General features: G+C 39.3%; 1 protein-coding gene across 1 annotated transcript; it reads right to left on the bottom strand.

The window, feature by feature from the left end:
- Positions 1-11,624: 11,624 nt before the first annotated feature.
- On the bottom strand, positions 11,625-13,217 carry LOC136687215 (dispanin subfamily A member 2b-like). The gene is made up of 2 exons (XM_066661517.1): positions 12,992-13,217; positions 11,625-12,199 (listed from the first exon to the last, which is right to left on the bottom strand). Exons 1-2 carry the CDS (start codon positions 13,103-13,105, stop codon positions 12,047-12,049), a joined length of 267 nt encoding a protein of 88 aa, XP_066517614.1. The 5' UTR covers positions 13,106-13,217; the 3' UTR covers positions 11,625-12,046.
- Positions 13,218-13,680: the final 463 nt, after the last annotated feature.

The following is a 13,680-nucleotide window of genomic DNA, read 5'->3' as shown; positions in this document are numbered from 1 at the left end:
CGGTGGCTTGGTGGTTAGCACGTTCGCCTCCCAGCACTGGGATCTTGGGTTCAAGTCTCATCTGGGTGGAGTTTCCATGTTCTCCCCGTGTCTGCGTGGGTTTCCTCCGGGGTCTCCGGTTTCCTCCCACAGTCCAAAAACATGGAGGGTAGGTGAATTGCCTTCTGAAATCCTAGTGCCCGATGCAGTCCTCCAGGTGGACGGTCGTTTCTGGTTGAGTGCCGCTTCTCGCCAGTGTGTGTGAATTGAGCGTTCTGAGCAGTGTGGATTGTAAAGCGTGCTTGGGTGTCTAGAAAGGCGCTATATAAGTGTAACATATGTAACAAAATAAATGTTTGTGTTCCTGCTGCTTGTCCAATGATTTTGTGTAAGCTCTTGACCCACCACAACCCCAAACAATATGAAGTGGCTGCAGAATGAAAGATGAGTGAATGAATGCAGCTCAACATATGTCCCTTTTTTCTTTTTCTTTTTCTCAGTAAAGACGCCTTCTCATTCGAACAGACCCAGCGTGTTGTGTTGTCTTCTCAAGGAAGGGTGGGCACAGATAGATGGGGATTTGATCTGAAAGGAGGATGGACCTTGATTGTGTTTTTCTCTGTCAAAGATGAAAGCTTTAATTGCATCAGGATATGGTTACAAATGGGGAATACATTAATTAAGAAGTCAACTTTTTAACCCTGTGCATTCTGGACCTCCACAGTTAAAGGTAGCTGTAGAATTCGTTACCAGTGAAGAGAGACTCACACAAGCCGTGTTCTGAAAGCTTTTTATGTTTTAGTTTCCCTCCACATCTGTATTCTTTCCGTGCAAAGCTGTTAAAGTCTTCTGTAAACAAAGCTTCTGATTGGCTGTTGGATGGGAAGCAGACACTGAAGGTTTGGGGGAGTGCTTGTACAGAACGTTTTGTTTAGGCATGTTGAGCTCACCGTAAATACACTCTCCCACACTCAGGTTAACTTAGTGAAGGTTTAGGGACTAGATAAATAAGATTTGTCATCATCATAGGTAATAATATTAATAATGATTACAACAACTTGAACCCTCTGATGACTCAGGACGTTTTCTCATTTTTTGCAAATCTTCTTAAATCCACGTTTACATGTTTTCTTTACTGTATGTTTTATAATAACAAAGGGTTAAAATTCTGGTTAATAACCCCCCCCCCCCCCCCCCCCAAAAAAAAAAAAAAAAAAAGAGCAGCTTGTGAGCACATGTCCTGAAAATGACACCAGTGATCCGGCTGCTTTCCCTTAACCCTTCCCTTCCCTAACGTCTAATTGGTGACCCTGGAGGCAAATATTTGTAGGCCCCAAATTTTTCCTACATTTTCCTTCTTTTTTTTGTTCCTGAAATAAGAGATATGAATAGAGGGCTTGTTCCCACTTTGTAACAGTGAGGATTTGATGGCAGCAATATCAACAGTAGTATGTTGACGTGCAAACGTTAGATGATTAGTTCACTATTTCACAAACACCACTCCGAACACTTTCTAAAGGTAGGTACTGGATGGTACTCCGGTACTCTGCTGCTCCGTAGCCCAATGCAGCTAAACTCAAAGATCTTCATGCACATTTATAGTGGCATTTTTGGCACACCTGTGCCATAACCGTGCTGTCTTATCAGCATCTTGATATGCCACACCTGTGAGGTGGATAGATTATATCAGCAAAGGGGAAGTGCCCACCAATACATTCATTCATTCATTCCTTATCTGTAACCCTTATCCAGTTCAGAGCCACGGTTTGCCCAGAGCCTACCTGGAATCATTGGGTGCAAGGCAGGAAAAACACCCTGGAGGGGGCGCCAGTCCTTCACAGGGCAACACAGACACACACACTCACACCTACGGACACTTTTGAGTCACCAATCCACCTACCAACGTGTGTTTTTGGACTGTGGGAGGAAACTGGAGCACCTGGAGGAAACCCACGCGGACACGGGGAGAACACACCAAACTCCTCACAGACAGTCACCCGGAGCGGGAATCGAACCTACAACCTCCAGGTCCCTGGAACTGTGTGACTGTGACACTACCGCCCTCTCACTAACACAGATTTAGACAAATTTGTGAACAATATTTGAGAGGAAAAAGGCCTTTTGTGTACATAGAAAAAGTCTTAGATCTTTGAGTTTAGCTCATGAAAGATTGGAGCAAAAAAATAGTTATAGTTAAAAATATGCTTATATTTTTGTTCAGTATATTATGAAAAAAAATCTCTTTCTGAGTGCATGTGTACAAAAATATGAGGATCTCGAGACCCTACCAACTCACACACTATAAAATAAACAATTCAGTCTGTTTTATTGTGATCTAAAACAGGTCTGAAATAATCAGTCATAATGATTTTGTTCAGAGGGCAGGCATTTCAGTATCTTCTATCTATCTATCTATCTATCATTACACTTATATTGCGCCTTTCTAGATACCCAAGGACGCTTTACAATCCACACACTGGCGAGAAGCGGCAGCCAAACGTGCACAGCGTACTCCCGATCAGGAACGACCGTCCACCTGGAGGACTGGATTGGGCACTAGGATTTCACCCAGGAGAGAGTGCCAATCCATATCTGGGGGCACACACATTCACTCACACATACACACTCATTCACTCACACAGCAGGACAGTTATTAGACAGAAGCCATGTTTTTTTTTTTTGGACTGTGGGTGGAAACCGGAGACCCCGGAGGAAATCCACGCAGACACGGGGAGAACATGGAAACTCCACCCAGATGGGACTTGAATCTAAGGCGAACGTGCTGAACACTAAGCCACCGTGCCGCCCAAATCTTCTTATCTGAGTCTCTCCAGTAACAGCGCTGGACCTGCATTTTTGTGAGAAGGCAACAAAGGTGTTAAATCAAGCAAAACAAAAGCAAGCAGGGAGAAATGAGCACTGATTATATCGCTAAAAAACAAGAACCAAGAGCAAGGAGACCCATGTGAAAATGACAAAAACAACAGCATTTCTGCTTCTCACTTCTGGGCACATCGCCTTTGAGAGTAAACAGTTTCACTCTCAACAGAAGCTAAAACTGGTCGTCCTGAACAGGGCTGTTTGAATTGGGTAAGAAAAGTGCTGTGTTGTTTGATCCTTGCGTTTCTTTTCTTTTCTTTTTCTTTTTTTGACCAAAGCAGGTCACAGATTTTCTATTAACTTGTGGAAAAGGGGAGAATATGTCCCCTTTAACACACATTGATACAAATAGAGTTCTATGCCTTGACTTTAGTAGATCAACTCTCTTTCACAGCCTGAGTGGTGTAGAAGAGGAAAGGGCAGTTCTGAATGCTGCGAAATTTCATCAATTCCAGTTGTTGACATTCCAAAGTTGGATGAAACTTCCGTGCACAGAGGGATGTTCTGATTTCCATTCTGACCACCCTCTCTTTTACTCCCTTCAGCATACACACAGTTCACTGCTTGTTTGCTATTGGAGTTGGGGCAGGGCAGGATTGGACCGTTTATTTTTGTTTTTTTTTCTCGGAATACACAGTCTGGTCCGGATGTGTTTGGGGCTGTGCTTTTTGGATGTGCTTGGTTACTCTTACACAAAACCCTTTCAAACTGTCAAAAGCCTACACCAGCCCTGTTCTCAGATCAGCAGAATCACAGCCTCTTTATTTGATGGGGTGGGGCTTGGAGGGGCTTTGAGCTTGGTCTCCATCCCCAGATCATTTTACAGCTCCCCTCCCCCTCCATCACACAAACAACAGAGAGTGCAGAGACTAAAGGCGGAGAACTTGACGACTACAGGGCTGCGCCTCTTTACGCATGCCTTGGAATCTGGAAGAAAAGAAAAGGAACATTTAGCAAGAGAAGAGACTTAAATTTCACAAAATAATCACAAACTGAAAAAAATAGTTTGGGAAAAATAACAAAAAACAAGCCACTTTCAGATGAACCAACATTGTTGTAAATGTGGAAACACACTTTCATAATTTAAACGGAAAATATCTTGAATATCCTGAAGTCTCTTGTTAAGTACATGTGAATATTAATTATGGGATCTGGAGTATTTGCGGACTGTTTTTGTGGACTTAAGTTTTAAAACCTGGGATAAAATGAGCCTGTCTGATTTCTGGTTCAACTTATGTAGAGTACAAACTGTTTAGATGTGCTCCGCCTCCTTGCCTGAGGATTCTTTAGTCGTCTGGTTCCTATCACCTGTGCTGTGTGCATTTCGGACTTGGCAAACCGGTGGGCAGATTGTACAATGACAAATAATTGCACATTTATTTTATTTTTTACGTCTTTACCTGTTGTAAATCCCTCTCTTCCCAGCATACCCTGATCTTAATGTTGTGTGTGAATTGGGTTTGGGATGTGGGCCAGTGCTGACCTCCAAAAAAGACCCAAGTTGTTTTGACTTGGCTTGAAGTGATGGATACTCTATAGGGACCATTTCCTCCTGCCATCCAGATGAACTGAGGGCTGGTGTACTGGAATGTTGATTGCATTCCACGCTACAGCAACTCAAAGTCCTATCAATGTGTCCTTTATTGCAATTTTCATACTTTTTTTTTCATACCATTTTCTGCTTCTCACAATGTGAATAACATTTTCAATGGTGTTAAAGCCTGGGTTCTGGGGTGGCTTGTGTTAGCTCTTCTTTTTTGTCTATTTCCTTTTTTATGTAATGGCTTCTTCAAATTTCTGAAAGGATGTGGGACTTTTAAAGCATTGTGACTCATAAAATGAAATAGACAAAAAAGAAAGAGCTTCTGTTGTGTTCTTTAATATTTATTTGATGAGGTGCCAGTGATTTGATCAGCACTGTGCTCTACCCAGAATCACTGGGTGCAAGTCAGGAACAATGCTGGACCGGGAACCAGCGCATTGCAAGGTATTGCAAAAACATTGCAATTTGTAAGCAAAGACTTTTGTAAGCATTTTACGAAATGCTTGTGTTTTATTCCTAGCAGTTGTGTGTTTGTGACTAAGTTTTCCATTTTTTGCACACCACTTTTACTTTTTCTCAACACTGGATTTTTCCTACTTACAACAGTATTTTTCTAACTGAACTGTGCAGAGGTGAAAGCTTGGTCTTCCTTTATTTCATGTTTCAGCCAGCCTGTATAAGTTACGCATATTTAGGGTTAGCTAATTCAAAAACAGAACAAAAGTAACACAGAAATCTAGTCTGATATTTCAGTATTTAATGTGTCACACTTTTACTACAGCTTTCATGTCTGCCTACTTTCCAAAGAAAGCTGCAAGGAGACGTTTCCCCTGCTTCGAAGTTCAGAAGTTGGTTGCATTTTATGCTACTCACAATCTCAGTAATGCCAAGCATAGTCAGTGATACTGAGGTCCGTTTTCAGAAGATAGATAACATACAATGACACTATAGCATCAGGAATGACAAAACGAAGTAGGCAAAAAAGAAAACCAAAAAATACCTGAAATGTAGATCTGAGATGTGCTGTAAAGTTTTATGGAGCACAAAGGTCACTGCCCAGAATCGCTTACAAAATGTGCCCAGTCTAGAAAACATTTAAAGAGTCTCAGTGGTCAGCAATTTAATGTCATCCATGGATTTTGTAAATGTCAGTAATTACCGTAAAAAAAGGGGCTTTTACAAGAAGTGAACAGAGATCTCAGGACAATACATTACCTTTTGACTGGAGCGAAAACAGTGAGTAACAATCCTTGCAGATGCCTCAGATGTAATTTGTCTGTTATTATTTATCATCCATGATAGGTCAGGTTGATAGGTCAGGAAATTGAATCTGATGGCCAGCAAAACAGATTTCAACAGGAAAATATTACATCACCAGGATAATCATGGCTGTAAAACTGATGTTTAACTAACTGATTGACTATGCAAAACCTGAATGTTGAACATGCCATTGAAGTTGTGACTGGGCCTTATATCTCCAAAAAAACAAAACAAAAAAAAACAACACAAAATTACAATGTAAATGAACAGATTCAGCCTGTCTGAAAAACAACAGTCAAGATATAAGGATTTCTTAATAATGACAATATTATCTTGAGTATAATATTTCTACCCAAAATCCCATTTTTGAGATTTTCACAACTAGTGGTGGGGTTAGCTGAAAGCAGCAGCATGCAATTACTCTTCAATAACGAATGACATGACAAAAATGAAAGATTTATTAATATAGCACCAGGTTATTCTTTTTATTAAGTAAAATCAACTAAAGTACTAGCCTTAGTGCTGTATCTGATCTATCTATTATTTATTCTGTGAGCAATTACACACAATCTTATATAGGACATACTCTACCCCTTCTCCACAAGTAAACATTCTCAGTCGTGTGAACCATCTGTAACTTGCTTTGGTCAAAACACCACAACACCACAGCAGCGTTCCGTCCTCAGCCCCTAACAGCCCTGTTCAGAATGACTGGTTTCCGCGCCTGTTCCTTTAAATGATAACAAGCTGTTCGCTGTTCACCCTGAGCGGAGCACACACCAGTATTCTTGGTTCTTAGCCGTTTTCACTTGGTCCTCTTTCTTCTCATTCTCATTTTCTCCATTTTTACTCAGTGCTCTTGTTCCTCTGTGCTTGTTGTTTGTTTTGCTCTGTTTAAAATCGTCTTTGTGTCCTCACGTAGTACACGTGGGTTTGGCGTTGAGATTAGAGAGACTCAGCAGAGGAAGTGGAACAATTCTAAATTCCTGACATTTCTGCAGCCCACATAAAATCTGGCTGGGTGGTTCTGTTTCACTGTTTGTTGGTGGTGGCCTTAATGAACAAGCATTCAATGACACAAGCATAGAGAATGTTACACCTCCAGGTAACAGGAAAAGAGTGATTAAATCACAAAGTGTGTGCAGCTTTCTGATGGGAGAAACCATAAATGGAAAATCATGTTCCTGTAAAACCAGTTCATAAATATTTAATTATTCTTAATATGCCAGACTTAGTCAACGGACAAAACACTTTTAACCTTAGCAAAGAAAGGCTGAACGTTTAGATGGCACGTAAATTCCACAAGGTCAGAGCATGAAGATAAACAGTCCAGAGTCCACAATTTAATATACACAACAAAATATAAACACACTCTTAATACAACGCTTCCTGCAAATATCTCTCAGCAAGTTAGATTTGAGAGGTCAACTAATAGTTTCCTCAGGGTGCCATTGAACAGAAATAGTTTGGACACTATTTATATGACAACAATGCAACACCTGGTAGACAATCAAATCTGTTGAATTCAATTCTGTTAAATATTTGATCTTTTAGCAACAGGAGAAACAGAAAAGAGCAGAACTTTATAGTTATATATATATTACTCAGACTACTGCCTCAGTAAACAGCATTTAGAATGTTTCATCTAATCAAACACTCTCATGACAAACTTTTAAGCAAATATTTTAACATCCAATTAGGGAATATTGTATGATATTTGACAGCTCATGGCTGTAACTCCTGCAACCTGCAAAATCTTTTGTGATGTGAGACTCAGTGTTTTTGCACTTTCAAGTCAAGCCATGTTGACTGAAGGCATCATTGCTTAATAGAGGTAATTGTGTGCACCCTCTAGTAGAACAGAGCGCAACTACATTGAGTTGCTGACTATATCTCATATCCAAATTATGTCCAGATAACTTTTATTGACATTGCAAAATATTACATAGACACACTTCAATGTGAATAGCGTCAGCAGGCCTCCTGCATATCCCTTGCTTGCTATATCCAAATAGTGTATTTATATATATATATATATATATATATATATATATATATATATATATATATATAATGTACTTGCATAGAGCAGACAAAAGCAGCAGGGCTACTGATGCTTCTCGAGTGATCTATAAGTAATTAATGCTATATTCTACCATTTTATGATGAGATACAGCCCCTATCAAGGTCTGCGAACTAAATAAGAAAACATAAAGGAATATTAGGGTTTTAAATATGCTTTAAATATATGATTCATTGGCTGTATATAACTTAGAAATATTAACTATGTCGCTAACCGTAGATCATACCTACTATTCATTTGAACAGTTTGGAATTACTGAAATTGCCATGTCACATTATTTGTGTTTAAATACATGAAGAGTGGAGTTGAGAGAAAGGAGGGAGGAGATGGACAAACAAAGGACCAGTGTCGAGAAGAGGATAAAAAACAAAAAGGCGTTGAAAGAAAAACAAAAGGGAATGAAAGACAAGTGGAGAGAGCAGGAGGAAGAGAGAGGGGAGCAGAGAGGGAAGATGATTCTCGGGTAGAGATGCAGCTGTGTAGAAATGCAAATTTTATATTTGAGTGGACACTTAAGGGGTCCTATGAGAAAGCTGGATGTATAACATACCATTTTTGGTGCTTTGTGTCAGGAGGAGTTTGAGGCCCAGTGTAGAACAGATGTACTCCGGCATCTAAAAGGTGAGTCCCACATTAAAAGCATGTGGAGATGTTGCAAATTAGAAATTTACATAAGTCCCACAGCGTGTTCAGTAATGCAAATGTACTACTTAGGTATGAGAAGTTTCTGGACCATATTTTTCATTAACTTAACAATACAGTTTCACTCATAGGTAAGATGTACTTTAGTGATGACAACATTCGTTATCTTCTATGAAAATATTCCTCTGGAGTTTACAGACCACCTGAACTAGTGCTGGGCGATATGAGCGTAAATCTATATCACAATTAATTGAACATTTTACCACGATTACTCTTAATGAACGATTATGTTGTTTTTGTTTTTTGGGCCCTCATATTTCACTGATGGGGTGTGTACTGTAAATATGCTCCAATATTAAAGCTGGGATATTTTTCCTAATGTTCCTGAGAGATTGTTCTTCTCTTGTTTTGAGTATATTTGGTATGTGATTGTGATTTGTTCTATTTTGACTTTTGTTCTGTGACATGAACACACAGTGGAGACATAACAGAATTGAAAAAAATGTATATAACTGATGTAGACAAGATTATGTCGATTAGAAATTCCGAATGTTGATTTCAATTATTTTTTGATTAATTGCCCGGCTCTTACCTGAGCCTATTGAAAATTGCTTCACAGGAAACTAGAGCATCTGGAGGAGACCCGCAAAGGCTTGAGGAGCACATCGAAAACTCCTCAGAGTGACTCAAGACAATGTTTGAAACCAAGACTCCAAGCCCCTAGTGCAGTGTGGTTGGACACTACCTGTAATGCCTCGGTGCTGCCAAACTGCTGAACTTATATATGGGAAAATTAATGTGTTTCAAAATCATTGATTCCATAGACTGTGGCAATATCAGTAGACAATGTTACAACGCAATATAGGTAAGTGGAACAGAAACTTAATTAGGACAAGAATCCTTCTGCATTACTCACCAATATTCTTATTGAACTGCTGCTGCTGAGTAGAATTTCTCATTTTGCTTACCTCATATTCCATGGTTTATTTAATAATGTTTTTTTTATCTGCCTTTATTCTGCTACCATTTTAATATCTTTTGTAACGATTGTACATTCTACATTTGGTTTCCTTGACAGTTCTCAGGATTTGAGGGCTTGAAGAACAATGGTTTTGGGTTCCGGATCAAGGCTAGAACAAAGTAAATGAATATGCTTAATGATACTTAAGCCATCGTTTATGCAACTAAGTGTAGTAGTTATATTTACTTGTTTGAAAGCAACTCATTCTTTCATTCATTGTCTGTAACCGCTTATTCAGTTCAGGGTCACAGTGGGTCTGAAGTCTATCCAGAATCACTGGGCACAAGGCAAGAACACACCCTGGGGGGTACCAGTCCTTTAGAGGGTGACATTCGCTTACACTTATGGACACTGTAGAGTCACCAGTCCATCTACCAACGTGTGTTTTGTACTGTGGGAGGAAACCCAGGCAGACACAGGGTGAACACACCTCACAGACACTCACAGACAGTCACCCGGAGCAGGGCTTGAACCCACAACCCCCTGCTGTGCCACTGTGCCGTCTCTTTGAAAGCAACTATTAATGTGTATTCAAGTGTGAATCCTCTTCTCTCCTGGATTTTATTTATTCATTTATTTATTTATTTATTTGTGATGCAAAATACTGTACCTGCAAGTCGTCCAACATGTCAGCGTCCAGTGGCATACTATGGAGCTGTCTGTCAGTCGAACACTTCACCTGTACAATTCACTTTAAAGCTACTTCTGCATTGTTAGTATGTATAAAAATTAAACTCTTTTGATATGATAAGCAACAGATGTCACTTCACACACTTCTGTACTACAGATGAAAAGCAAGATGGCTACATCAGTGTTAAAGGTCTGACAATCCAATGACAGACAGATTTTAGTATTTTTGTTTGTGGCTCTGGAGGGCAACCAACATTCAGATAAATATAATGGAATGCTTGTATATTTTAATATGATGTCAAGATCTAGAGTATACATGTGAATGGTTTTGTTACTGTCTGTTCCTTTAAGTGACCTGTATTAGCTTGTCAAACCAAACCCACCTGACCAGACTACATCAAAATTTCCCCCGAATGTCCCACATTTTCTGAACGTTGGGCAGAAAACAGAAACCACAAGTGCTCTAATTTTTACTTTAGATACTTTAGATGCACTCATAACATCTACTGCACAATTTGTATTAGCTCAGTATCTTTCTTCGGGTCAAGCATTTTCTCTCATTTAAGAGTGGACAGAAGGAATTTCAAAATACCACATATTGGAAACCAGTGATAGCCATCATTTGGTCTGGATGTGCAAATACAGAGTATCACATAGATCACACAGGTTCCCAAGACTGTATATGATAGCATAGCTATTCTGTCTCCCACACTCCAGTGTGGTTTCAGAGTGCAATTGGACTTAACGAGAGCCGACTGGCAGCTGAAGAGACACCCTTTTATACGTGCTACAGATCTGAGCCTTCAGTCTAAATAATTTTACCATTTTCATAACTGTAAAACTGCAGAGTTGAAGAGAATGTGTATATGCAAGCTTATGAAAATTATTCTTACCATTTAAAAAACAAGGTAAATCTGGGAATAATGCACCATACATGGTGTCATCCTGCAAGCTTCTTATGGGTTTGTGCCTGCTTTCTATCTGTTTAGAAGTTGGAAGATGGCTAGTCTGCTGTTACTGTGGCAACAATTCTTAAATGGCTCACAGTAATGTAAAGCTCTTTGGTCCTAAACAGCAAGTGCTGATAGTGAAAAATTACACACAGATTTTTGTGCAACAAGAACCTGTTTTTATGCAAGCCCCAAATTGCCAATGTAATCCACTGTTATTTACTGGAAACAATCCAATAGTATGCAAGTTAGCAACAGTAACAAGCTCAATTATGTAAATGGAGTAATTCACTCTGTATCAGAAACTAAAATAATTAAATACTAATGCATTTTTTCAGCTCTTGAAACAGTTCTTTAAAATGATTTTCTGTTTTTAAGAGATGCACTGTAAACCCTTTGTCCACAACGGATGCTTTATAATCAAAATATTCATAAATAATTTATATTTTCTTTTATGCATCAACGTGCTGCTATGTACATACATTCACTACGCCAAAATATGCAAACACATTTTTTAAATAATAATTTAAAAATGAGTAAATTCAAATGGATTTACTATTTAAAACTTCATAGACCCCACTTGTTTATGTGACACACTGTTGACACAGGCAAGAAATACAAAGCACAGAAAATTAGTCAAATTTTTGTTTGGGATTTTATTTGACTGTGTAAATGATACTTGATACATGCCAAGATGTAACGTGTTCATATAAAACAATACAGGAATACAAAATATTACCATTTTAACAGATTTTACTAAACATAGTTTGTTGTCTAAAAAAAATAGAAAAGCTTTTTAGTACACATAAAGAATAAAAAATAAAAACACTTTTAAAAACGAGCAAGGCCACCCGAATTTTTCATTGTTTATATGTGTGTGTGTGTGTGTGTGTGCGTGTGTGTGTGTGTGTGTGTGTGTGTGTTGCCGTGCTTGTTTTGTGTCTTATGTAAAAAGCAAAGGCAGGAATTTGGCTTCCTTTAGTTTCGTTAGGAAGCTGGAGACATTGTAAACTGTAAAAGTGGATTTAAAAAATAACAAGGAGCTTTCCATACAGGCATTAGCCATGTTTCTTTTGCTCGAGCACTTTAACGACGATGATGATGATGATGAAGATGATGCCAATGACCAGCGCAGCTATGTTCAGGTTTCTGGCGGTCCTCGAGTGCTCGTGAGCTCTGGAGCCGTCTCCGACAGTGTTTGCAGTGTCCGCCTAAGGGGTGAGGTGGGGGTGGGGGAGGGTAGGGGGATATTTTATGCCCGTTAGTTTTTGCGTTGTAAAAGAAGTGCAATGCATCCACAGCCTTAAAACTGAACAACACTTTTCCTTCTAGGTCTAGAGACCTACATTTCTTGCATAACTAATTAACTAATAAATGAATAAGTAAATAACTAAACAAACCTTCATAATGTAAACCAAACCTGGAAAATTTTCCTGGCACAGTACAGTGCTGTGCAAAAGTCTGAGCACCCATGCTCAAGGTATTATGCATGAGGTCTTTTGGACTTTTGAAGTATTTTTTTATAATACGGTACTTTTAAAGTGATTCTTATTTAATTCATCCTGATTTCAGTGTACATACTATTATTTAATACATGGAAAATGCAGTAAATGTACAAAAGTACATAGTGTACTTATGTAAGGGGTGCCATAACATATGCACACATCTTTTGTTTTTGCATAAAAAAGTCAACAAAATATTAAAGTCAACAAATTTGATAGCAATCCACCACTAAAAGGTGAACTTATTAAAAGTAAAAAGGGGGGGAAAAACATAGCCAGGGGTGCTAAATTTGATTAAATAGTAATATCACAAGAATAAAAATCTGGGCAACATAAAGTCAAGAATAAAAAAAAATATCTAACTTTAACACTAACCAAGCTTTTGTACCAAAAAACAACTACAACAGTTCTTTATGGAACCAGTAGTTCTCCCCAGGGATTTGCCCCAGAGAAGCCCTAGATTAGAAGCGCACAGATTTAAGCCGGTGGTGTGAGACTCACTCTGCAGGAGAAGACAATGGCAGCGATGCCCAGAGGAAGGCAGCAGCACAGCGTGTTGAAGATGGACCACCCCAGGTATGTTGGGGCATTGGATGCACTCGAACCCCCAGTCATCTTTCCGTCAATTGACCTCTTTCCTTCTTCTGCAAATGAAAAAACAGTCTTCCACACACAGTGAACCTGTTTCTGGAAGGCTCCTCAGAAAGAATGTGGGCTGAGAGTCAGCAGCAGTATTAGAGGAGGTAGGCTGTGGCCTAAAAAGGGTGGGGGTGGAGGTGGGTCTAGCTCACCGAGAGATGGAGTACAAGGGGGAGGGAGGCTCTCATACTTGGATGCCATTTCTAACTTCACCAGGAAATGACAAACAAACATGGGAAAGATGTGCTGGGGAAGAAACAAAGTAAAGTGTTCACCCAGTATGTCCGAACACGTTTGGACTCTCCTCCCCCGATTATCAGAGCAGTTTTCCAATATCAAGTCTGAAACCCAAGCAAGTGCCCACAAACATTTTGCTGAAGAATGTATGTTTATGCACAGTGAGGAAAAAAGTTTTCATTCAGCACATGACCACATGCAATCTGAAAAAGAGAGAATGAGAGAGAGAGAGATAGAGAGAGAGGGTGTTTCATGTGGTTGGCTGTTACAGCTATCCTGATGCACGTTATTTGCTCAGTAAGAGACTCTGATCA

Source organism: Hoplias malabaricus, chromosome 2, assembly GCF_029633855.1.
Source record: "Hoplias malabaricus isolate fHopMal1 chromosome 2, fHopMal1.hap1, whole genome shotgun sequence".
In the NCBI taxonomy this organism is placed as follows: Eukaryota; Metazoa; Chordata; class Actinopteri; order Characiformes; family Erythrinidae; genus Hoplias; species Hoplias malabaricus.
The sequence above is the reverse complement of the archived record's forward strand: the minus strand, read 5'-3'. Positions and strand labels throughout refer to the sequence as shown.